At 36.8% G+C, this 26,723-nt stretch overlaps 1 protein-coding gene across 2 annotated transcripts in view; it reads left to right on the top strand.

The window, feature by feature from the left end:
• The window catches only part of LOC123530532 (serine/threonine-protein phosphatase 2A 56 kDa regulatory subunit epsilon isoform-like), a 65,032-nt gene that overhangs the window by 956 nt on the left and 37,353 nt on the right, over nt 1-26,723 (top strand). For both annotated transcript variants that reach the window (XM_045311315.2, XM_045311308.2), the window contains exon 2: nt 24,700-24,896. In XM_045311315.2, coding sequence (XP_045167250.1) covers nt 24,700-24,896 — 197 coding nt within the window. The remainder of the gene's footprint in view (nt 1-24,699; nt 24,897-26,723) is intronic.

The raw sequence follows: 26,723 nt of genomic DNA, 5'->3' as shown, positions 1-26,723 counted from the left end.
CAGGTGCGAGGAGATACCTATCCTGACACCGGTTTCAATAAACAACAGACTGCCGATTTCATTTAATTGCAGAAACAAAACACAAAATATACATTCATAAAATGCCAGCGAGGCAAGTTTATGCTTTAATGTCAACATAAATTCATTTTCAGAGATGTAATCATTACAAAAACTTTGTACATGTACCAGAAAATGTTCCCAACGGATTGCAATTGGGGATTTCCTAACAGAAATAAGCAGAATAAGTTTGGACGTGACGGAGACAGTGACAGTCAAAAGTTATCACGCTGTCCCGAAATGGCCTATTATTTTGACTGGAGAATACCTATGCATATATTTCCAAAAACAGGAGTAGTGGAATTAAGTCCAAGTTGATTTAATATTACATGTTAAAGTAGTCAGAGTCGCAATATTGTGATAATTTTTGCACAGGTCAAAATCTCTCCTCAACGTGTCATACAACATAGGAAGGACCTTTTCTGTGGTGGACCTTCCGCGACGATTTTACGCGGTGATTTTTAAATCGCATTTTAACTGTTAAAAAACAAAAATATTAGTGAAATTTTGTTCTTGTTTAAATTTTAAGATACCTGGAAAGAATATCCACTTTTTCCTTCCATTCAGTTGATGTTTATGTGAATATACGCAAAACACGAGTTTGTCGCTGTTTTAAACAACGCACCCTAAAGTTAACACACATTTTACGTGCCTCCCCTTCATGTCACGTGATCGATAACAACCAACCGCACTGTCAGCTGTACTGAGTATATGGCGGACATATAAATACAGAGAAGTGGCCAAATGAAACATTTAGTGTTTACGCTTTATTAGCGTGTTTTCACGTTGTGTTTAAACCATAAAATGATTCAGTTTTATTTTGTTTTACAGTTTCATCGTTCAAGTATATTGCCTGATCGTGTTTTTACCCAAAATCAATTTCACCACAGAAAAGGTCTTTACTGGTTTTGACATAAAGAGAAATATCTCAGAATCAGTTCTGACGTCCAATTATTTGGACTAATGTTAAAGCAACTTGGACTTAATTCCACTACTACTGCTGTGTTTTGAAGTCATTTTTAGCTCATCTGATTTTTTGAAAAAAAATGATGAGTTATTGTCATCACTTGAGCGGTTGTCGGCGTCGGCGTCGGCGTCGGCGTCGGCGTCTGCGTCTGCGTCGGCGTTGCCTGGTTAAGTTTTATGTTTAGGTCAGCTTTTCTCCTAAACTATCAAAGCTATTGCTTTGAAACTTGGAATACTTGTTCACCATCATAAGCTGACCCTGTATAGCAAGAAACATAACTCCATCTTGCTTTTTGCAAGATTTATGGCCCCTTTTGTACTTAGAAAATATCAGATTTCTTGGTTAAGTTTTATGTTTAGGTCAACTTTTCTCCCAAACTGTCAAAGCTATTGCTTTGAAACTTGGAATACTTGTTCACCATCATAAGCTGACCCTGTACAGCAAGAAACATAACTCCATCTTGCTTTTTGCAAGATTTATTGCCCCTTTTGGACTTAGAAAATCAGTTTTCTTGGTTAAGTTTTATGTTTAGGTCAGCTTTTATCCTAAACTATCAAAGCTATTGCTTTAAAACTTGCAACACTTGTTCACCATCATAAGTTGACCCTGTACAGCAAGAAACATAACTCCATCCTGCTTTTTGCAAGATTTATGGCCCCTTTTGGACTTAGAAAATATCAGATTTCTTGGTTAAGTTTTATGTTTAGGTCAACTTTTTCTCTTAAACTATCAAAGCTATTGCTTTGAAACTTGCAACACTTGTTCACCATCATAAGCTGACCCTGTACAGCAAGCAGCGTAACTCCATCCTGATTTTTGCAATAATTATTGCCCCTTTTGGACTTAGAAAATCATTTTCTTGGTTGAGTATTATGTTTAAGTCAACTTTTCTCATAAACTATCAAAGCTATTGCTTTAAAACTTGCAACAGTTTTTCACCATCATAAGTGGACACTGTACATCAAGAAACATAACTCTCCTGCTTTTTGCAAGAATGATGGCCCTTTTTAGACTTAGAAAATCATGGGTAGGACAATATTTCTATTACACAAAAAAAATCAGATGAGCGTCAGCACCCGCAAGGCGGTGCTCTTGTTGAGATTAGTTGCTTAACATTGTACTATATAGCTAACAAATGATTAACATGTTTTGAAGACACATTTATGTAAATCAATGTTGGCAAAAAGCCGGTGGTCAATACCGGTTAAAACCGGTCAATACTGGTCAATTCAATACTATGGTCACTCTGGTTGGTCAATACTTGTATATTCAACACTTTTACATAATGTACATTAACAGATAAGCACAGGCTGTTATAGTTATCAGGGCACTCGTTTGGCCATTTTTGGGGCCGGATATGGGTACCATTCCCCTCCTAAAATAATATGTTTTTTCCCCTTTCTCAGAAGAAAATTCCCCTGAAGATAGGTTGTTTGACACAAATAGATATGAACTCTTTCTTTTAATATTATATAGTGCCTCTAAGGAAGATAACTGTTGCAATATTGTCACATTAGTTAGGAATGATTGAAAACAGTATTAAGGTATTGGACCCGTAATAGAGTACCTCCTTTTTGAAGAGTATTCAATTCCTACCATAAACCTACTTTGACTGCAATTTTCAGGGAGGCGTAGGTTCAAACCCCACTGGGACCAACATTTTTTTCTCCATATTTTCCTTTTTTCTAGTAACTTTTTACTTCTTTCAAGACTTATTATGGATGTATTGTACAAAAGTGAAAAATTTTCATTTTAAAAGCGATTTCTTGCTGTTCAAAGTGAATTTACCTCTGAATCAGGAGGGGTAGAGTTAGACATCTTTAAAAATACTGAGTTACATGCAGTAAAAGTTCTCTATTTTGCCTTCATTCTTTAGATTACATATTGTGGAAGAAACGCAGGTAGGTTTTAATTCTGCCCCAAGGTTATTTTTGAATGAAGTGAGCAAAATTCAAAACAGACCCACAGGATTCGACCTTAATTTTTCAATGTTGGAGTTAGAATTCTGTCTCATTAAATCTGTTTACTTGAAGCACCCTAGAAAAAATGATATATACAGTTTTATTTTGTGTTTTATAATTGTTTAACAATAGTTTGATGTTTCTTTTATCAAAATTAATGCTGTAATGAATTCTCTGCAGACGTTTTAGATAGCGGCCATCACATTGAAATTTGTCTCTACTTGAGCTTGGGGAAATACCATAAATTATACAAAATTTACAAAAAACAGCACGGTAAAAGTTGTTTAAAATTTGCAACACAGTGCGAAACATGGTCAACTTAAGAATATACCAAACAAATGCCAATTCTTAAACATTACTATTAGGGGTCCAATACCTTAAAAATGTCGAAAAATTCCCCTTCCTGACTGAGGGTATGGGTACCTGTCCCCAATTTTGGACAATATACTTAGACTGGTCAGTACTAGTCTATTCAATGCTTATTTAAATCTTTTTACAGTAGCCTTTATGTTAAATTAATTACAGTCATTGAAATGAACAGTACTGGTCAATTCAAATTTTGTTCCTATGCAATATCCCTTATCACTACATGAAGTGGTCAATACTGGTCAGTTGAATACTTTGTTTGCATTACTTAATTTTATAATAAAGTTATTATGTTCCAGTATTAAGAATAGTAAAGTGGGATTATTGATCATGACAGCTAATTAGTGACTAGATAAACAGGTCAGCAACATACCTATTGTATATTACTGCATTATTTTTAGCCCACCATCATCAGATGGTGGGCTATTCAAATCACTCTGCGTCCGTGGTCTGTCGTCCTTCTGTCCATCCTTCCGTCCGTTAACAATTTCTCGTTATCTCATCTCCTCAGAAACTACCAGGGGGATTTTGACCAAACTTTGTCAGAATGATGCATTGGTACCCTAGTTGTGTCCCCCTGAAAATCAGATTGGTTCCACAATTTTTAGCTCGACTATTCATAGAATAGTAGAGCTATTGGCCTCGCCCATGCGTCGGCGTCCGCGTCCGCGTCCCAATTTTGGTTAAGGTTTTGTATGTAAGCTGGTATCTCAGTAACCACTTGTGGGAATGGATTGAAACTTCACACACTTATTCACTGTGACAAACTGACTTACATTGCACAGGTTCCATAACTCTATTTTGCTTTTTTACAAAATTATGCCCCTTTTTCGACTTAGAAATTTCTGGTTAAGGTTTTGTATGTAAGCTGGTAACTCAGTAACCACTTGTGGGAATGGATTGAAACTTCACACACTTACTCACTGTGATGAACTGACCTACATTGCACAGGTTTCATAACTCTATTTTGCTTTTTTACAAAATTATGCCCCTTTTTCGACTTAGAAATTTTTGGTTAAGGTTTTGTATGTAAGCTGGTATCTCAGTACTTACTAATGGGAATGGATTGAAACTTCACATACTTGTTCACTGTCATGATCTGACATGCACTAAGCAAGTCCCATAACTCTACTCTTTTTTTTTCAAAATTATGCCCCTTTTTCGACTTAGCAGTTTTTGGTTAAATTTTTGTATGTAATCTGATCTCTCAGTATCCACTTATTGGAATGGATTGAAACTTCACACACTTGTTCACTGTTATGCTCTAACATGCACTGTGAAGGTCCCATAACTCTACTTGGCATTTTTACAAAATTATGCCCCTTTGACTTAGCTGTTTGGGTTAAGTTTTTGTATGTAAGCTGGTATCTCAGTATCCACAAATTGGAAAGGATTGAAACTTCACACACTTGTTCACTGTCATGATATGACATGCAGTACAGAGGTTCAATACCTCTTTTTGCATTTTACAAAATTATGCCCCTTTTTCAACTTTTGTATTCATTCAGTTGACAAGGCTGTTGAATAGTCGAGCGTTGCTGTCCTCCGACAGCTCTTGTTTAGTGAGTTATGGCCCTTTGTTTATTTCTATAATTTACATAGATTTATATAGGGAAAAACTTTGAAAATCTTCTTGTCCAAAACCACAGAGCCTAGGGCTTTGATATTTTGGTATGAAGCATCATCTAGTGGTCCTCTACCAAGATGATTCAAATTATTTCCCTGGGGTCTAATATGGCCCCGCCCCGGGGGTCACATGGTTTATATAGACTTACCGTATTTTCCCGAATTAAGGCCCCCCTTCTAATTAACGCCCCCCACCCATTTTGGAGGGAAAAAAGTCAACAAGGACAGGAAAAAAATCACCTACCTCATTTTTATAAGTCCATGTGATAAGTAATTTACAGTACTAAAGTCCAATGTATTAAATCTTAAACACACTTTTAAACAGTCCATGTACCGTAAGTCCAAAACATTTGTACTAAGTACGGTACGCCTCCAATCATCAAACAGAAAATTAAACGGTAAATACATTTTTTATTTGTTTTTACACCACTCCTGCACACGTTTCCTGCCGACTTTAAACAAACTTGCGGCAATGTGTTTACCCTTTTCTTCGGCAGTTTTAAGAACTTTTAATTTAAAAGCAGGCACAGCAGCGTGTCAAACACCGTATTTTGGTGTGTATTGGTCGCGGTAATGTATAGTCCGCATCTAATTTTTGCTCTGGAAATGGTCGGAAAATTTAACTTCTAGCGTATTAGTCGCAGTTAAATTTCGGATTTTTTCCCCACCAATGGTCGGAAAATTTAACTTCTAGCGTATTAGTCGCAGTTAAATTTCGGATTTTTTCCCCACCAATATTTATATTTACCGGCAAAAAAGTTATGGCGGCGGCCATATTGATGCCGCGGACTGAATTATTATCAGAACCTGATTGGTTGAAATCGGACAGTGTTGTTTTCGTTCCCAAGCGTTTCGTACCAACAGTAGTATCGGTAACAGATTATATCAAAGAAAAGCGGCTTTTTGACACTAATTGGCAGCAGACGGTTTGCGTTTACATTCTGTTATCATGCAAGTTTAAGTGTGAATTGTTTGCACAGCAATTATAACACCTTTCCGCGTCATGTAATTAACCGCGTTCTTTTGATTCTGAGTAAAAAGATTAACAAAATATCTCTTTTTGGACTTTTTTCTTTTATTTAAAAATCAAAAGTAAAAAATTATCTTTCAAGTTTTTTAATACGCTAAGAATTAGTATAAACAATGTTTGGAATGGAGGACGGATCTGTCCAGATTTTATCTAACCCGGAGTACATGTCAATGGCGTCCAGTAAAACGAAAGTAGAAACAAACGTAATTTAGACTGCAAAAACATCTTTGAATTAAAGTCATTCGTAAATTTAATAGTCTGTATGGGTTATATACGATATATTTTATTGAAAGTAACCGCTATTGGTTGCAAAGCCGCCGATATTGATATTTTTTATCCATTTTGTTCGTTCGTAACAGATACACGTAATTTTGCGAGAGCTCCGGTCAGAAAATTGGCCCGAAAAAAAAAACTGCTGGCAATGTTCTGTCGTATAGGTCGCAGGAACTTTTTCAGGCAGCAGAATGGGTAGAAAAAGTGCGACCTATACACACCAAAATACGGCAATTGACATTGTGTATTGCGCTATTAGCTACCCGCATGTACTAAGGAAAATGTTATCGGAGTACACAGCTGTTTGGGTCATGACGTAATGTGTAATGTTGCAAGCGTGTCAAAAAGCCAGACATGGAATACACGAGGTACCGTATTTAAATTCATAACAGACACACTGCATTAAATTGGATGCCAAATAATTACGTTTTGGGGGGATTAAACAACACAGAAACACTTTACAGCTAGTTTGAATGATGTTTTTAAGTTTTGTAAAAATTTTAATTTTTTATTTTTTTACCTCAAATGAATGCCCCCTCTTTGGAAAATGTAACGCCCCCGGGGGCGTTAATACGGGAAAATACGGTATATAGGGAAAAACTTTGAAAAACCTCTTGTCCAAAACCACAGGGCCTAGGGCTTTGATATTTTGTATGTGACATCATCTAGTGGTCTTCTACTAAGATTGTTCAAATTATCCCCCTAGGGTCAAATATGGCCCCGCCCTTGGGGTCACATGGTTTACATAGACTTATAAAGGGAAAAACTTTGAAAATCTTCTTGTCCAAACCAGAATGCCTAGGGCTTTGGCATTTGTAATGTAGCATCATCTAGTGGTTCTCTACCAAGTTTGTTCAAATTATCCCCCTAGGGTCAAATATGGCCCCGCCCTGGGGGTCACATGGTTCATATAGACTTATATAGGGAAAAGCTTTTAAAATCTTCTTGTCAGTAACCTACAACATTCAAATTTTAACCACATGTATGGTTTTGAGTGGCAAGATGAACCTTGACATGAGTTGACCTTGATTTTGATCTAGTGAACTACTTTCACATTTCTGTAGCCTACAGCCTTTAAATTTGGACCACATGCATAGTTTTGTGCACTGAAAAAAACTTTGACATTGACCTAGTGACCTACTTTCACATTTTTGAAGGTACAGGTTTCAAATTTGGACCACATGCATAGTTTCGTGTTCCGAAATGAAATTTCACCTTGATTTTGACCTAGTGACCTACTTTCACATTTCTCAAGCTACAGCCTTCAAATTTGGACCACATGCATAGTTTTGTGTACTGAAACTAACTTTGACCTTTACATTGACTAGTGACCTACTTTCACATTTTTGAAGGTACAGGCTTCAAATTTGGACCACATGCATAGTTTCATGTTCCGAAATAAAATTTGACCTTGATTTTGACCCAGTGACCTACTTTCACATTTCTCGAGCTACAGCCTTCAATTTTGGACCACTTGCATAGTTTCGTGTACCGAAATGAACTTTGACCTTAAGATTGACCTAGTGACCTACTTTCACATTTCTGTAGCTACAGGCTTCAAATTTAGACCACATGCATAGGATTGTGTACCGAAACAAAATTTGACCATGACATTGACCTAGTGACCTACTTTCACATTTTTGAAGGTACAGGCTTTAAATTTGGACCACATGCATAGATTTGTGTTCTGAAGTTTAATCTGACCTTGATTTTGACCTAGTGACCTACTTTCACATTTCTCAAGCTACAGCCTTCAAATTTGGACCACTTGCATAGTTTTGTGTACCGAAATAAACTTTGACCTTAAGATTGACCTAGTGACCTACTTTCAGAATTCTCAAACTACAGCTTTCAAACTTGATGCACATGCATAGTTTTGTGTACAAAGAACTTTGTCCTTGAAATTGATCTAGTGACCTACTTTCACATTTCTCAAGCTACAGCTTTCGAATTTGGACCACATGCACAGTGTTGTGTACGGAAATGAAATTTGACCTTGAGCTAGTCAATAAGTCTTGAAATTTGGAACACTCAAAAATGGCACATTGGTGGGCGCCAAGATCACTCTGTGATCTCTTGTTTAGTTTGGTGCTCGTTTAACAAACAGAATATATAATATTTAGCTACTGAGAGAAACACTTTGTACAACAAAATTAAAATAATGAAAAATGTAACTCGGCTGAAATTCAGCCCAATTTGTACGTGGTGGCAGTGTCTACTGTACAGATAAGGGGAAGTAACACTGTGTTGGAGTTTGTCAAATGGAGGGATAAGCGCAACTCTTAAGTGTCCCTCCCCCCATCTTTGGGCATAAACAGAAGTGTCAATCCACTATTTCAGGGTGACCACATTTGTTATAAACAAATTATTGGATTATAAACTTGACAATTTTTGAAACTAGGTAAAGATAAAACTCTGACAATTTGTTGACATCTGTTGTAAACTGCTAGTGTGTTAAATTTACAACAATAATGGGCGGTTAATACTGTTCAATACTGTTCGATTTGTCAATACTGGTCAATAAGTCAACACTGACTATTAAGATATTTTGCAAAGTTTATGAACAATTAAATTATGACTGTTTTAGAGCATTCGGGACTTAATTATGGTGAATACAGGCATTATTATTTAGTAAAAACAACCTAATCAGTACTCCTAAATTGGTCAGAAGTGATCAACTGGTCAATACAAGTTGAATTTTTACTGGTCATTGAACATATTGTGTTAGATTAGATTACAAAGATATATTATTTTTCTACAAAAATAACACAGAAAGTGGAAAAACTGCTAATTTAACTGAACTTAAATCATTTTGTAGAAAGTATTTCATAAACTACAGCAGTAAGTGTTTGATTCACAAGTGATTGGTGTCAGTTAGGCACTGTGACAGTTGCTATCAAAACACAAACCACCTTCATAAAATGGTCTAGGTGTTTACAGTAATTTTTCATTAAATCATTTATACCAGTAAAATTAATTAGATTTACTTCTTTTTCTGGTGTTGTGACGTGCACCTGCTAAAAATGTAAACAATGAAATTACTTGATGGTATTTTGAGTACAGTAAGAGAATTTGACGAATGGCATGCTGCAAAATATAGATACATTAAATACTTCCATTATGATCTTAAAGGTTGTGACATAAATGTCAATTTTACTGTCGATTAAGGCAAGCATTTGATTTACCTGGCGTTGCCACTCGGGTCGCCATTTTAGAATCACATGGTTGTACCATCATCACGTGATTTGCTTGAAGGCAGGGATGATTGTTTGACAATATTCTTGCGCGGTGGTTGTCCATTTGACCATCTGATTTTGTGTTGTTCATATCTCAAAAAGTATTTGTCCCAGGGTCATCAAACCTCACAGGATTGTTACAAAGCATGGGCAGTTGTGCATCAGGGATTTTAATTTGGTTCGCACACAGCCAGATAGGAATAATGGCCCTTGACTTGAAATATATATCAGCATTCCCATTCACGCAAAAATCAGTGTAATTCACGCGTAAAAAGTCACATGCACGCAAGTTTTATAATTCCTCGGGTACAATGCACGTGTAAAAATCTGACAGAAAATACATTGTTCGTCCATAAAGAGCCAAAATTCAAGCAACCAGACTTTATTTTTGATCCGCACACGCAAATTACCGCAATTTACACTGTTGACAATTCGCTACGTGTCTAAACGAGTTTTTATAACATTTTTAGCTCACCTGAGCACACAGTGCTCAAGGTGAGCTTTTGTGATCGCCCTGTGTGTCGTCGTCGTCAACAATTTGACTGTTAACACTCTAGAGGTCACAATTTTGGCACAGTCTTAATGAACCTTGGTCAGAATGTTACCCGCAATAAAAACTTGGATGAGTTCGATATTGGGTCATCTGGGGTCAAATACTAGGTCACCAGGTCAAATCAAAGGAAAGGCTTGTTAACACTCTAGAGGTCACAATTTTGGCCCAATCTTCATGAAACTTGGTCAGAGTGTTACCCTCAATAAAATCTTGGACGAGTTCGATATTGGGTCATCTGGGGTCAAAAACTAGGTCACCAGGTCAAATCAAAGAAAAAGCTTGTTAACACTGTAGAGGCCACATTATGACTGTATCTTAATGAAACTTGGTCAGAATGTTAATCTTGATGATATATAGGTCAAGTTCAAATCTGGGTCAGATGGGGTCAAAAACTGGGTCACTAGGTCAAATCAATGGAAAAGCTTGTTAACACTCTAGAGCCCACATTTATGACCATATCTTAATGAAACTTGGTCAGAATGTTATTCTTGATGATGTCATGGTCCAATTAGAATCTGGGTCATGTCGGGTCAAAAACTAGGTCACCAGGTCAAATCAAATGGAAAAGCTAGTTAACACTCTAGAGGCCACATTTATGACCATATCTTAATGAAACTTGGTCAGAATGTTAATCTTGATGATATATAGGTCAAGTTTAAATCTGGGTCAAATGGGTTCAAAAACTAGGTCACTCGGTCAAATCAAAGGAAAAGCTTGTTAACACTCTAGAGACCACATTTATGACTATATCTTCATGAAACTTAGTCAGAATGTTAATCTTGATGATCTTTAGGTAAGTTCGAATCTGGGTCTTATGGGGTCAAAAACTAGGTCACCGGGACAAATCAAAGGAAAAGCTTGTTAACCCTCTAGAGGTCACAATTTTGGCCTAAGCTTAATGAAACTTGGTCAGAAAGTTACCCTCAGTAAAATCTTGGACGAGTTCGATATTGGGTCATCTGGGATCAAAAACTAGGTCACCAGGTCAAATCAAAGGAAAAGCTTGTTAACACTGTAGAGGCCACATTTATGACTGTATCTTCATGAAACTTGGTCAAAATTTTAATCTTGATGATCTCAAGGTCCAGTTATCTGGGTCATGTAGGGCCAAAAACTAGGTCACCAGGTCAAATCAAAGAAAAAGCTAGTTAACACTCTAGAGGCTACATTTATGACCATATCTTAATGAAATTTGGTCAGAATGTTAGTTTTTGCTGCTATATCTTGCTGCAACATATAGCAACAAAAAAAAGTTATAAAAACTCGGCGGGTAATACTTATTTAGCACTCAATAAAGATGAAAAGTAATTTGTAGAAAATTGCCCGATGAAAGTCAGTCTGCAACAGGTCATTTTATAAATATTTATAAACAAGCAGCTTACGAGTCTTTCTTTTAAAAATTGAGATCAAATAATTGTGTAGTAAATGCCAGCTGACGGCTTAATTATTCAACAGCTTGTTGAAAAAATGGCATAATTTAAGCTCCGCCTACTTCAGGTACTTGTGAGATTTTCGCAAGAACTGTGACAGCGAATCAAATTATTTGTTAAACTAGACGCAACAGTATTCAGCCAGTCAACGACGCGGTTACATCTTTGATACTTTCTGAGCCTTGTCATGTTTTATTTATGCCAGAAATAATGCATGAGCACGCGCACCTGACCGCATTTAAATGCCACCTTATCCCATTCCAGGTATCCGGAAATCCGTTTCAAACCGTTCCGCTTTTTGTTATCCATTTCTTTTATTTCAAAATGTTCCGATGTGAAGTTTTTACAATTCACAGTGTATTATAAATGCCACATAATCACATCAAAATGTCCAAATTTTGCATTGATTTGAATAATTTTTATTCCCCAAATAGACCGAACAATGTTGGCATTTGAAATATATTTTGTTTCGCATCCATTGTGATAACAAAGCGAGTTAATTATTGTCACAATTTATTAATTCAGGAACGGCTGCAAAAAACATCACAATTAAGTCCAGTTGCTGTCCTCCAAACACCGCTACTTTCAGTCATAATTATGTCTCCCACCACACAGTGGTGTGGGAGACATATTGATTTACTCCAGTCTGTGTGTGTGCGTGTGTGTCTGTCTGTGTGTCTGTCACAAAGCTTGTCCGCACTCTAAGTCGAACATTTCTCATCCGATTTTCACCAAACTTGAACAAAATGTGTTTGACCATAAGACCTCGGCCAGGTTCGATAACTAGCCAAATCGGTCCAGGCGTCTTGGAGTTATGGCCCTTGAATTACCAAAAATCGGTCTTTTTACTCTTGTCCGCACTCTAATTCGAATATTTCTCATCCAATCTTCACCAAACTTAAACAAAATATGTTTGACCACGAGACCTCGGCCAAGTTTGATAACTAGCCAAATCGGTCCAGGCATTTTGGAGTTACGGCCCTTGAATTATCAAAAAATTGGCCTTTTTACTCATGTTCGCACTCTTAATCAAACATTTCTCATCCGATCTTCACCAAACTTGAACAAAATGTGTTTGACCATGAGACCTTGGCCAAGTTCGATAACTAGCCAAATCGGTCCAGGCATTTTGGAGTTACGGCCCTTGAATTATCGAAAAATTGGCCTGTTTACTCTTGTCCGCACTCTAAGTTCAACATTTCTCATCCGATCTTCACCAAACTTGAACAAAATGTGTTTGACCATGACACCTCAGCCAAGTTCGATATCTAGTCAAATCGGTACAGGCATTTTAGAGTTACGGCCCTTGAATTACCGAAAAAATCCGTCTGTTTACTCTTGTCCGCTCTCTAAGTCGAACATTTTTCATCCGACCTTCACCAAACTTGAACAAAATGTGTTTGGCCATAAGACCTTACCCAAGTCTGATAACTAGCCAAATCCGCCCAGGCACTTTTGATTTATGGCCCTTGAATTACTGATTGGATCCACTCATCCAGACCATCTAATTGCATCCACTCGTCTAAAACATCTAGAGAAACTAACATTTTTCAGAGGGGCAGTTGTGGGAGACATGCGCTTTTCTCAAAAGCCTGTACAGGGATCGAATTTAACTTTTTTTCCAACTAGCAAATTTTTGCTAGTGCCATTTTTTTCCACTAGCAAAATGATGGGTTCCACTAGCAATTATTTAAAAGCTGTTTACGTGCTAAATTCAAGTTGTTTTGTTGTTGTTTGGTTTCATATAAAAATTCACAGTCCGGACAGGCTTGGGACTTTCTGGTTTTGAAAGTACGATACAAACCAAAGTACTCAATGATTCTTTGGACTTTTGGCTTGATGTTGATCTTTTTAGTTTTTCTCAGGTCACAGTTGGTAGTGTTGCTAGCATTTTCGAGCTCCGCGGGCTTTTTTGCACCAAGAAACATGTTATTTCCTCTCCATTTTCACAGAATTTTGCAAATTACAGACGTCCAAAATGAAAACAATATTTAATATTGCCTAGACGCTTACTTACATATCCGATAATTACTTTTGTATAAAGCGACAAGCGTCTAGAAGCAGTCACGTGATTATCGGTAAATTAACTGCCCGAAAGGAGTTTTTAAAGAGAAAAGGACAGTTTGAGCGAATTCCCCGATTTTCGAACGTGATCGCAAAAATATTCGAGTGCCATGATTTTCTACTCGCATTTTTTTTTTCTTACTCAAATTTTGCGAGTTAGCGACCGTTAAATTCGATCCCTGCTGTATAGTTTAATCTAATGGGCCGCGTGTTATGAAAATAAATGGTCAACACACTTAGCACATAAATCAAAGACATGTTTGTCACATGTTGATTAAATCTATTACGTAAACAATACTAGGGGTTGTTGGAAAATAATGATCTCTGATTGGTTGAGTGCAAAACAGCCACTGCAAACTCCGCCTTTGATTTACAAGCGAAATAGCTTCTGACAGGGTAGTTCATCTGTGTAATCGGTGAGCTATGCATTCGACTATTTTTTTTACGCGTCCTGGGAAATTGCAATTGGAATATTTTTAGCTCACCTGTCACAAAGTGACAAGGTGAGCTTTTGTGATCGCGCATCATCCGTCCATCTGTGCGTGCGTGCCTCCGTCCGTAAACTTTTGCTTGTGACCACTCTGGAGGTCACATTTTTTGTGGGATCTTTATGAAAGTTGGTCAAAATGTTCATCTTGATGATATCTAGGTCAAGTTCGAAACTGGGTTACGTGCCTTCAAAAACTAGGTCAGTAGGTCTAAAAATAGAAAAACCTTGTGACCTCTGTAGAGGCCATATATTTCACAAGATCTTCATGAAAATTGGTCAGAATGTTCACCTTGATGATTTCTAGGTCAAGTTCGAAACTGGGTCATGTGCCATCAAAAACTAGGTCAGTAGGTCTAAAAATAGAAAAACCTTGTGACCTCTCTAGAGGCCATATATTTCAAAAGATCTTCATGAAAATTTGTCAGAACGTTCACCTAGATGATATCTAGGTCAAGTTCGAAACTGGGTCATGTGCCATCAAAAACTAGGTCAGTAGGTCAAATAATAGAAAAACCTTGTGACCTCTCTAAAGGCCATATTTTTCACGGGATCTATATGAAAGTTGGTCTGAATGTTCATCTTGATGATATCTAAGTCAAGTTCGAAACTGGGTCACGTGCGGTCAGAAACTAGGTCAGTAGGTCTAAAAATAAAAAAACCTTGTGACCTCTCTAGAGGCCATATATTTCATGAGATCTTCATGAAAATTGGTCAGAATGTTCACCTTGATGACATCAAGGTCAAGTTCGAAAGTGGGTCACGTGCCTCAAAAACTAGGTCAGTAGGTCAAATAATAGAAAAACCTTGTGACCTCTCTAGAGGCCATATTTTTCATGGGATCTGTATGAAAGTTGGTCTGAATGTTCATCTTGATGATATCTAGGTCAAGTTCGAAAGTGGGTCACGTGCCATCAAAAACTGTGTCAGTAGGTTAAATAATAGAAAAACCTTGTGACCTCTCTAGAGGCCATATATTTCATGAGATCTTCATGAAAATTGGTCAGAATGTTCACCTTGATGACATCTAGGTCAAGTTCGAAAGTGGGTCACGTGCCGTCAAAAACTAGGTCAGTAGGTCAAATAATAGAAAAACCTTGTGACCTCTCTAGAGGCCATATTTTTCATGGGATCTGTATGAAAGTTGGTCTGAATGTTCATCTTGATGATATCTAGGTCAAGTTTGAAAGTGGGTCACGTGCCATCAAAAACTATGTCAGTAGGTCAAATAATAGAAAAACCTTGTGACCTCTCTAGAGGCCATATTTTTCATGGGATCTGTATGAAAGTTGGTCTAAATGTTGATCTTGATGATATCTAGGTCAAGTTCGAAACAGGGCCATGTGCAGTCAAAAACTAGGTCAGTAGGTCTTAAAGTAGAAAAACATTGTGACCTCTCTAGAGGCCATACTTGTGAATGGATCTCCATAAAAATTGGTCAGAATGTTCATCTTGATGATATCTAGGTCAAGTTCGAAAGTGGGTCACGTGCCTTCAAAAAGTAGGTCAGTAGGTCAAATAATGAAAAAACGTTGTGACCTCTCTAGAGACCATATTTTTCAATGGATCTTCATGAAAATTGGTCTGAATGTTTATCTTGATATCATCTAGGTCAAGTTCAAAACTGGGTCACATGAGCTCAAAAACTAGGTCACTATGTCAAATAATAGAAAAAACAACGTCATACTCAAAACTGGGTCATGTGGGAAGAGGTGAGCGATTCAGGACCATCATGGTCCTCTTTTTTTATACAAACTTCCAAAATATCTTCAACAACAATAAATCTTGGATTCGATGACAAATCAGATCCAATCGTAGGTTCCAGAGTTATTTTAAATCTGATTACCTCCCCTGATTGTAATCAAAATGGATTTATATCAGTAAGTACTTAAAGGACTTATTTGAAATTTCATTATTGTTATTAGTTGGACTGAGACAATCAGGGTAGATAACTATGGACTGATTTTATGTCAAATTATCTCCCTTTATTTCAATTTAAAATTACTATATCTCCATAACTAATGAAGGTACTGATCTGAAATTTCATTTATGTCAACAGATTTATTTGGCAGATCCTTCTTTTGTTCACTTACAATATGTATTCTTTTAATTACTTCCCTTTTACGTTACTATAAATAGCTTATTTTTAGTAACTTTTTTATTATTGGCCGTACGGAAAAACCGAGACCACACAGCATAGATGGTACCTCCCAATTTTTAGGTGTATTTTGACATATCTATACCTTGTAAGATTTTTTTTTCTTTTTGGTTAAATTTCTTCCCTTTGTTGTTCCTGTCCTTTGGACTTAGATATTTTTTCTGAGGACCTTCTTCTCCTCAAGTGCAATGATAACAGGTGAGCGATATAGGGCCATCATGGCCCTCTTGTTTTCAAATTAAAATGGGTATATCTCCGTAACTAATAAAGATACTGGTCTGAAATTTCATTAATGTCAACTGTTGAACAGATTTATTTGGCAGATCCTTCTTTTGTTCACTTACAATAATTTTTTTTAAAATTTCTTCCCTTTTACATTACTATAAATAGCTTATTTTTAGTAACTTTTTTATTATTGGCCGTAGGGAAAAACCGAGACCACTTTTTTGTGGTACAACATGGATGGTACCTCCAATTTTTAGGTGTATTTTGACATATCTGTACCTTGTAAGAATTTTTTTTCTTTTTGGTTAAATTTCTTCCTTTTGTTGTTCCTGTCCTTTGGACTTAGATATTTTTTCTGAGGACCTTCTTGTCCTCAAGTGCAATGATAACAGGTGAGCGATATACGACCATCATGGCCCTCTTGTTTTATTTGGCCTTAGGATGCCCTATGGTGTAAATTAAGTATGTTTCTGTCTCTATGTAGAACAGTGTTCCCACTAGCGTAAAATAATGCGTAAATCACGTAAAAAAATAAAAATCACGGATATATCTTTTACCCTGTGTGAGGTCGAGCGCATACGAAAATGCCGGAGAAGAATAGGTTAAGATGGAATACCACGGTATGTCCTAAAAATAAACCTTGGAAATACTACGTTCCTGGTGAATCGATTGGCTAACTGCAGATTTTTTCTCAGTGACATCATAAAAGATATAGACAGGTTTTATATTTTAACGCCCGGGGAAATGGTTAGCAACCCTTATAACAATTAATGGTACTGCCCAAATTGAAAGATGGACAGGTTCATTATAGAAATTTAGCAGGGTAAGGGTTAAACTAAAATACGCTTACTTCTACATGAATTGGTTTCTTACAGTAGGAATATACTACATGTAAATGTATATAGCAATTTACTTTTCCATAGTTGACAAAGCATAAAATAGTAGACTTAAATATATTTATTTTACCTAAAAGCATCAACTGGTCATGCTTGATGTATTTAAGCATATAGCTTAATGCTCCTTAGTGGCTTGTAACCAAGTACAATGTACATGTTTTAGTAATTTACTACATTTAGTATTTGATAGACAGAATTGCAAAAGCTTTTGCTTTTATTTTTTTGATCACTACACTGCCATAGAAAATATCATTGTTTTAAAATACAGTACTTTCATTAAGTTACTGGTGTCATCGATTGAGTTGAGAAGTCTTCATTCAGTGATGTCTTTTATTTTACTGCCATTTTTATTGTACCCCCCGACAACAAAGTTGTAAGGGGGGGGTATACTGGTTTCAGGTTGTCTGTCCGTCTGGCCGTCTGTCCCTAGACGCAATCTTGTGCGCACCATCTCTCCTTATCCCCTTGACAGAATTTAATGAAATTTCACACAAGTGATCAGTACCAACAGTAGTTGTGCATGGGGCGTGTTAGGTTCTTTTAGAAAAAATATTTGCAGAGTTATGGGACTTTGTTTTTTTGTTACTATACTATATACATAGACACAATCTTGTGCTCACCATCTCTCCTCATCCCCTTGACACAATTTAATGAAACTTCACACAAGTGATCAGTACCAACAGTAGTTGTGCATGGGGCATGTTAGGTTCTTTTAGAAAAAAAATTTGCAGAGTTATGGGACTTTGTTTTTTTTTTGTTACTATACTATATACATAGACACAATCTTGTGCGCACCATCTCTCCTCATCTCCTTGACACAATTAAATGAAACTTCACACAAGTGATCAGTAACAACAGTAGTTGTGCATGGGGCATGTTAGGTTGTTTCAGAAAAAAAATTTGCAGAGTTATGGGACTTTGTTTTTTTGTTACTATACTATATACATAGACACAATCTTGTGCGCACCATCTCTCCTCATCCCCTTGATACAATTTAATGAAACTTCACACAAGTGATCAGTACCAACAGTAGTTGTGCATGGGGCATGTTAGGTTCTTTCAGCGACAAAAATTGCAGAGTTATGGGACTTTGTTTATTGTTAACATACTATGTACATACAGTCTGCATATGCAATCTTGTGCGTGCCTAATCTACCAAACCCTTACACACAATTTAATGAAACTTCACACAAGTGATCAGTACCAACCCTAGTTGTGCATGGTGCATGTTACATTCTTTTAGATAAATATTCTGCATAGTTATGGGACTTTGTTTTTTGTTAGTATACTGTATACATACAGTCCACATAATTATGCAGTCTTGTGTGCGTCAAATTGCAATGTACTGTGTCAGTGCATGTGGGGGGTACATTCATCACCTTTAGTGATAGTTCTAGTTTTCTCTACTTTAGCTTAATAATTAAAGAAATGGAGGAAGTTGCAAAAGATGCCAGATTTTTTGTTGCAATAGTGATGGTTTAATTGCAGCAATGTCTGCACAGAATGATTAAGAAATAATTAGTATAACAAAATGTCACAACACCTGGCCATACAAAAAACAACAGCACATGCATGTGAAATATCTTTTCCTTTTAGTGAAGCTTACGCCATAACATTTGTGTAAGACTTCTGTGTTATTTGAAAGCTTATTTTATTGACAGAATGTACTGTAAAGCCATTCATGTCATAAAAAGATGAGAGTTTTCCAGACCCATGTCAAGAACAATGATGTATTGATTTGTCAACGGCAGGCTTGATTTGATTCCAGAATGCTAAATAATGCGGCCCAGCTTGCCCCCTGTGCACATACCCTTTAAATATTATTTGTAAAAGAAAATATATTACTGTAAACACTTTGTTTCTATTGGTTATTGGAAAAATGAGACATGACTGTAAGGATTTATAACAGCAGGGCCTGATTACATTCTTTTGAGAAAGACATAAAAAGATGTACATGATAATACTGGAAAAATAAAAACAAGATTGACCATTGTTCATTTTAATGATCAATGTTAAACATTGGGAAATCCACACTGTGTCCTTTATAGGCATAGAATTTGCTGAGTTTGCAAAGCAATAAAAGAACAGTGTCCTTTGGAAAACTTGGTCTTACCAGGACCGAAAAGCAAAACTTGCAAATTGATATGTTTTACACACGCTAGTTGTGCTAACGAAATTAATCTGATTTGTTAAGCTCCCACCACATATTGGTTTGGGAGATATATTAATTTACTGCTGTCTGTGTGTGTGTGTGTGTGTGTTCGTGTGTGTGTCGCAAGTCTTGTCCGCACTCTTAAGCCTGACATTTCTCATCCAATCTTAACTAAACTTGAACAAAATTTGTTTGCCAATAAGTCATTGGCCAAGTTCAATAACTAGTCAAATTGGCCCAGGCACTTTGGAATTACGGCCTTTGAATTACCGAAAATACAGATGCCGGTGATACAGGTCTTGGTGCATGTCTCTGTCACAAACCTTGTCCGCACTCTAAGTCGAACATTTCTCATCAGATCTTCACTAAACTTGAATAAAATTTGTTTGCCAATAAGTCCTCGGCCAAGTTCGATAACTAGCCAAATTGGCCTAGGCACTTCGGAATGATGGCCATTGAATTACTGATAGGCCGCTTACTCTAAAACTAACCGATAGGCCGCTTACTCCAAAACTATCAAAGTAATATTTTCTGTGAGTAAACAGTATTTAAAGACAGACTTACTGTTCAGATAATTAGGCAGTTATGGGAGACATGTGCTTTTCTCAAAAGCAGCTGTAGTTATAGTTTTCATTTTTGAATTTTGTTGTACAGAGAGTTTTTATCTCAGTCGTTGAATATTAATTGTTTTGCTTGTATTAGGAAGAAAAAAAAAGCCTTAAAGATAATACAATAATACTAAGTCTGTTACTTTTTAGCTCACCTGTCACATAGTGACAAGGTGAGCTTTTGTGATCACCCTTCGTCCGCCGTCAGTCCGTGCGTCTCGTGCGTGCGTCCGCCGGTCAACAATTTCTTGTCTGCACGATAGTTGTTTCATTTATGATTTTATTTTAACCAAACTTGCACACAACTTGTATCACCATAAGATCTAGGTTCCTTTCTTGAACTGGCCAGATCCCATTATGGGTTCCAGAGTTATGGCCCCTGAAAGAGCCAAAATCAGCTGTTTTGACCTTGTCTGCACAATAGCAGCTTTATTTATGGTTTCATTTTTACCAAACTGGCACACAACTTGTATCACCATGAGATCTTGGTTTCTTTCTTGAACTGGCCGGATTCCTGTATGGGTTCCAGAGTTATGGCCCCTGAAAGGGCCAGAATTAGCTATTTTGACCTTGTCTGCACAATAGTAGCTTTATTTATGATTTTATTTTAACAAACTTGCACACATCTTGTATCACTATGAGATCTTGGTTCTTTTCTTGAACTGGCTAGATTCCATTATGGGTTCTAGAGTTATGGCCCCTGAAAGGGCCAGAATTAGCTATTTTGACCTTGTCTGCACAATAGCAGCTTCATTTATGATTGGAATTTAATCAAACTTGCACAAAACTTACATTGCCATAAGATCTCAATTCCTTTGTTGAACCGGTCAGATCCCATAATGGGTTCCAGAGTTATGGCCCCTGAAAGGGTCAAAATTAGCTATTTTGACCTTGTCTGCACAATAACAACTTCATTTATGATTTGATTTTAACCAAACTTGCACACAACTTGTATCACCACAAGATCTTGGTTCCTTTTTTGAACTGGCAAGATTCCATCATGGGTTCCAGAGTTATGGCCCCTTAAAGGTCCAAAATTGGCTATTTTGGCTTTTGCAGCCATATAGAGACTTCATTTATGGTTTTATTTGATACAAACTTCCAAAATGTCTTCAACAACAATAAATCTTTGATTCCATGACAAATCAGGTTCAATCATAGGTTCCAGAGTTATTTTATATCTGATTACCTTCCCTGATTGTTGTCAAAATAGATTTATATCAGTAAGTACTTATAGGACTTATTTGAAATTTCATTATTGTCATTAGTTGGACTGAGCTAATCAGGGTAGATAACTATAGACTGATTTTATGTCAAATTACCTCCCTTTATTTCAAATTAAAATGGGTATATCTCTGTAACTAATGAAAATACTGATCAGAAATTTCATCTATGTCAACAGATTTATTTGGCAGATCCTTCTTTTGTTCACTTACAATAATTTTCTTTTTAATTACTTCCCTTTTACATTACTATAAATAGCTTATTTTAGTAACTTTTTATACGCCCGTTTGAAAAACGGGACGTATTATGGGAACGCCCCTGGCGGGCGGATGGGCGGTTGGGCGGGCGGGCGGGCGGCGTCCACAGACCTTGTCCGGAGCATATCTTCTACATGCATGGAGGGATTTTGATGAAACTTGGCACAGTTGTTCACCATCATGAGACGGAGTGTCATGCGCAAGAACCAGGTCCCTAGGTGTAAGGTCAAGGTCACACTTAGAGGTTAAAGGTCAAATTCAAGAATGACTTTGTCCGGAGCATATCTTCTTCATGTATGGAGGGATTTTGATGAAAGTTGGCACAATTGTTCATCATCATGAGACGGAGTGTCATGCGCAAAAACCAGGTCCCTAGGTCTAAGGTCAAGGTCACACTTAGAGGTCAAAGGATACAAGAATGAAAAATTCAAGAATGACTTTGTCCGGAGCATATCTTCTTCATGCATGGAATGATTTTGATGTAGCTTGGCACAGTTGTTCACCATAATGAGAGGGAGTGTCGTGCGCAAGAACCAGGTTCCTAGGTCTAAGGTCAAGGTCACACTTAGAGGTCAAAGGATACAAGAATGAAAACTTTGTCCGGAGCATATCTTCTTCATGCATGAAAGGACTTTGATGTAGCTTGGCAAAATTGTTCACCATCATGAGACGGAGTGTCATGCGCAAGAACCAGGTCCCTAGGGGTAAGGTCAAGGTCACACTTAGAGGTCAAAGGATACAAGAATGAAAACTTTGTCCGGAGCATTTCTTCTTCATGCATTGAGGGATTTTGATACAACTTGGCACAAATGTTCACAAGCATGAGACGGAGTGTCATGTGCAAGAACCAGGTCACTCGGTCTAAGGTCAAGGTCACACTTAAAGGTCAAAGGTCAGATACAAGAATGACTTTGTCTGGAGCATTTCTTCTTCATGCATGTAGGGATTTTGATGTAACTTGGCACAATTGTACACCATCATGAGACGGAGTGTCATGCACTGGTCCCTTCTTTTGAATTACTTCCCTTTGCTGTTACTATAAATAGCTTATATTGTAACTTTTTCATTACAAGTCGTAGGGAAAAATCGAGACCACTTTTCTGTAGTACAACATGCATGTTACATCCAATTCTGAGGTGTATTTTGAGCTATCTCTACCTGGTAAGGATTTTTGTGTGGACTTGTAATTTTTTTTTTTTCGATTTTTTTTTTTTTTTTTTTTTTTTTTTTTTTCTCTTTAAAGATTAACTTCCCTTAGTTGTTACTATAAATAACTTATGTTGTAACTTTTTTATAATTGACCGTAGGGAAAAACCAAGACCACTTTTCTGTGGTACAACATTGATATTACTTTCAAATTTTGGGTGTATTTTAAGGTATCTCTACCTGGTAAGGATTTTTTTTGTGGACTTAGAAAAATAAAAGAATTACAATAATTTCTAAAAAAAACAACATTGTAAACAACTAGAAAATTAAAATTCCATTTGCAAATACAGGTGCTAGTGTAAACAAATTTGCTGTGACGGGCGTATATTGTGACATTCTGCACCCTTGTTTATTATTGGCCGTAGGGAAAAACTGAGGCCACTTTTCTGTGGTACAACATGGATGGTACCTCCAATGTTTAGGTTTATTTTGACATATCTGTACCTTGTAAGGATTTTTTTTTCTTTTTGGTTAAATTTCTTTCCTTTGTTGTTCCTGTCCTTTGGACTTAGATATTTTTTCTGAGGACCTTCTTGTCCTCAAGTGCAATGATAACAGGTGAGCGATATAGGGCCATCATGGCCCTCTTGTACTAGTTTTGTGACAGGCACCTGTTAAAATTGTAAACAATAAAAAATTTTGAAAGTATTTCAAGTCAGAGAATTTGACGAATGGCTGACAACAAAAAATAAATAATATTATATTGAATACTTTCTTAAATATTACTCACCGCTTTGGCATAAATATCAGTTTGCCTGAAGAAAAGGACCAGCCTTTGAGTTACCAGGCAGTGTCACCATTTTACAATCACATCATTTTATGATTGTCACATGATTTGCTTGGAGGCCGGGATGGTTGTTTGACAATATTCCTGTGTGGAGGTTGAAGCAATTAAAGCTGAATTTGGTAAAAAAGTTGACCAGAATAACAGTATGTCAGCAGATGTACCTGCAGACACCCCATATACTGTCAATACTGATAAAAGGCTTTATGAACAATAAATTTTTGTACCCTGCCATTTACAAAGAATGCATAGGATAACCAGGGGTGACAAAATCTGATTTAACAGTTTTTCTGTTTTTGCGAGAGTTAATTTTATACAAGTCTGTATAATGGATATATAGCATAGTATCTTGAAATTAGGCTCTGGGACAAGATGGACAAGCTGAACACTTGCTTTTGCCACCCATTGCAACTATCAGATAGAGTACAGCATATTATATAGAGAAATTTTAGTACCTGTGTCTTTTCTTTTAGCCTTGGAAAACTGCTGTTAGTTCATATATATAAATACATTGGAATTTGCAGTATTCAAAGATTAACCTTGATCCCCTGGTAAAAATTTATATAGGGACCAGGTTGGAGACTAAGTCTGTGACTTTTAAAGAGAACTATTTGTTTAATATTTGGCAGGAATTAAGACAACCCCACCTGCTTGTTAAACTGAAAACTTTGGTGACTGTATCACTGTTAGGAAAAGTCACCTGTAATGTTTCTTTAAATGTACAATTAATCTAATTGTAAGGTAACAGATATGAGTTACTGAAATAGAGAAATACATAAAATCCTAGACAAAATGAATATCATGTTGATCTTCAACTTCATTTATTTTTGTTTCATGTTGAAGCTTTGATAATTGATCATGTGTTTGCATTATTGATATATGACAAACAGGGAAATGTTCTTAATCATTTTGTTATTTAAAGGTGTATTATTATTATTACTTCCTTGTTTCTAATTTCTCTTATACCAGTCCTGTTTATCATAAAACTATTTTTAGAACGTATATAGATTTATGACAAAATAAGAAGTTGTACGATTACTTTTATTTAGAATGGCAGTCCTTAAACAATTTGTTGTTCTCATTATTTTAAAACATCAACAATATCTATTATTTCAGTTGGTTTGTTTGTTTTGTTTTAGACACTGCTCCGGCTGAACAACAAGAACTGTTTGTAAAGAAACTGCAGCAATGTTGTGCCGTGTTCGACTTCATGGACCCTGTCTCGGATCTAAAGAGCAAGGAGGTGAAACGAGCGTGTCTGAACGAGCTAGTGGACTATATAACGGCAACAAGGGGTGTCCTTGCTGAACCAGTGTACCCAGAGATTGTTAGAATGGTAAGTATTTTGTTATAGTCCTTCAGTATTATTAAGGTATCTCTATAGTTCGCAAGAAACAGGTTTCTCTAATGGCTCTGTTTCGTAGACCGAGACCCAGTAAGTTGAAGCTCTTGCCAAAGACCTACTTTGTTTGTCTTTGGAGATAACGGGGCAGTTAAATAGAAGCACGGGGTAAAGAAGACTATGTCTCATTTGTATGTTGGTAGTAAAAGTAAATCATTGCTGTGTTTACTGATACCTGTAACAGCAGGGCCAGATTCAGAAGCTTGCTTTTGCTCATTATGTCCCACACCACACACAGTGGTGTGGGAGACATATTGATTTACTCCAGTCTGTGTGTGTGTCTGTCACAAAGCTTGTCCGCACTCTATGTCGAACATTTCTCATCCGATTTTCACCAAACTTGAACAAAATGTGTTTGACCATAAGACCTCGGCCAAGTTTGATAACTAGCCAAATCGGTCCAGGCGTCTTGGAGTTATGGCCCTTGAATTACCAAAAATCGGGCTTTTTACTCTTGTCCGCACTCTATTTCGAATATTTCTCATCCAATCTTCACCAAACTTAAACAAAATGTGTTTGACCATGAGACCTCGGCCAAGTTCGATAACTAGCCAAATCGGTCCAGGCATTTTGGAGTTACAGCCCTTGAATTATCGAAAAATTGGCCTTTTTCCTCATGTCCGCTCTCTATGTCGAACATTTCTCATCTGATCTTCACCAAACTTGAACAAAATGTGTTTGGCCATAAGACCTTACCCAAGTTCAATAACTAGCCAAATCCGCCCAGGCACTTTTGATTTATGGCCCTTGAATTACTGATTGGATCCACTCATCCAGACCATCTAATTGGATCCACTCGTCTAAAACATCTAGAGAAACTAACATTTTTCAGAGGGGCAGTTGTGGAAGACATGCGCTTTTCTCAAAAGCATCTCTAGTTCGGGTATGACATTGTGTTAGGAGATCTCCGGCAATAAACTTCAAATCTCCTGTTTGTTAATGCTGTAGGTTAGAGCCTGTAAGAGGATTGTATTTTATCTGCCTTGCTTGTGGGAAGATTGAGATTTTGCTCTACTTGCCATCCTATACAAAAAATCTACTCATTTGAATTTTATTTCTTGTAATGGTACTGTAGCATTATGCAGAAATGTTACAACTTGCTGTAGAATATAATACACAAGAAACTTACAGATAGCTTATTAGCAGGCTAGACACTTGCCTGTTTGTGAATACTGGTAGAAATGAGTTCCGTTTTACAATTTCCTGCAGCTCTCAGTTTGAGTACCGCTATACTTTTTGACCAAAAATATAGTAAATTCAGTAAAAAAAGGAGCAGTGTAAATGCCAGAACATCTCTGCGATCAAAACTAAAGTTGCTTGATTGGTCTCAACTCTAGAATTTGTTCTTTCCATTAATACTATATTGCACCATGATTGCATTAGCTAGATAATCCAAAGCTCATCATCATTGTTCCAGTATTAACTGTTCGCTAACATTGGTAGAAATATTGACACAATGTGAGTAATACAATATAATAAGGTATTTTTCATTTAGTGAATTGCTGGACGAGTTCAAAAGGCAGCAAGACGAGTGAGTTTTAAAAAACTCATTTTGCAGGATGACTTGATTACAAAGAATTTGTTGATACCTGCATAGAAACTTGTAGCATTTTTTGTACAGGACTATGAAGTTTCAGAGGCAGACAAATAGATGCTTTGTTTGCATTTATATGTGAACATTTTATGCATGCAGTAACATGTTGTTAAGGCAACTTTAGCCACCTGTCTTTTCCCAATTCTCTTACTTTGTATAGATTTGAG

The sequence above is a fragment of the Mercenaria mercenaria genome, chromosome 1, assembly GCF_021730395.1.
Source record: "Mercenaria mercenaria strain notata chromosome 1, MADL_Memer_1, whole genome shotgun sequence".
NCBI lineage: Eukaryota > Metazoa > Mollusca > Bivalvia > Venerida > Veneridae > Mercenaria > Mercenaria mercenaria.
The sequence above is the reverse complement of the archived record's forward strand: the minus strand, read 5'-3'. Positions and strand labels throughout refer to the sequence as shown.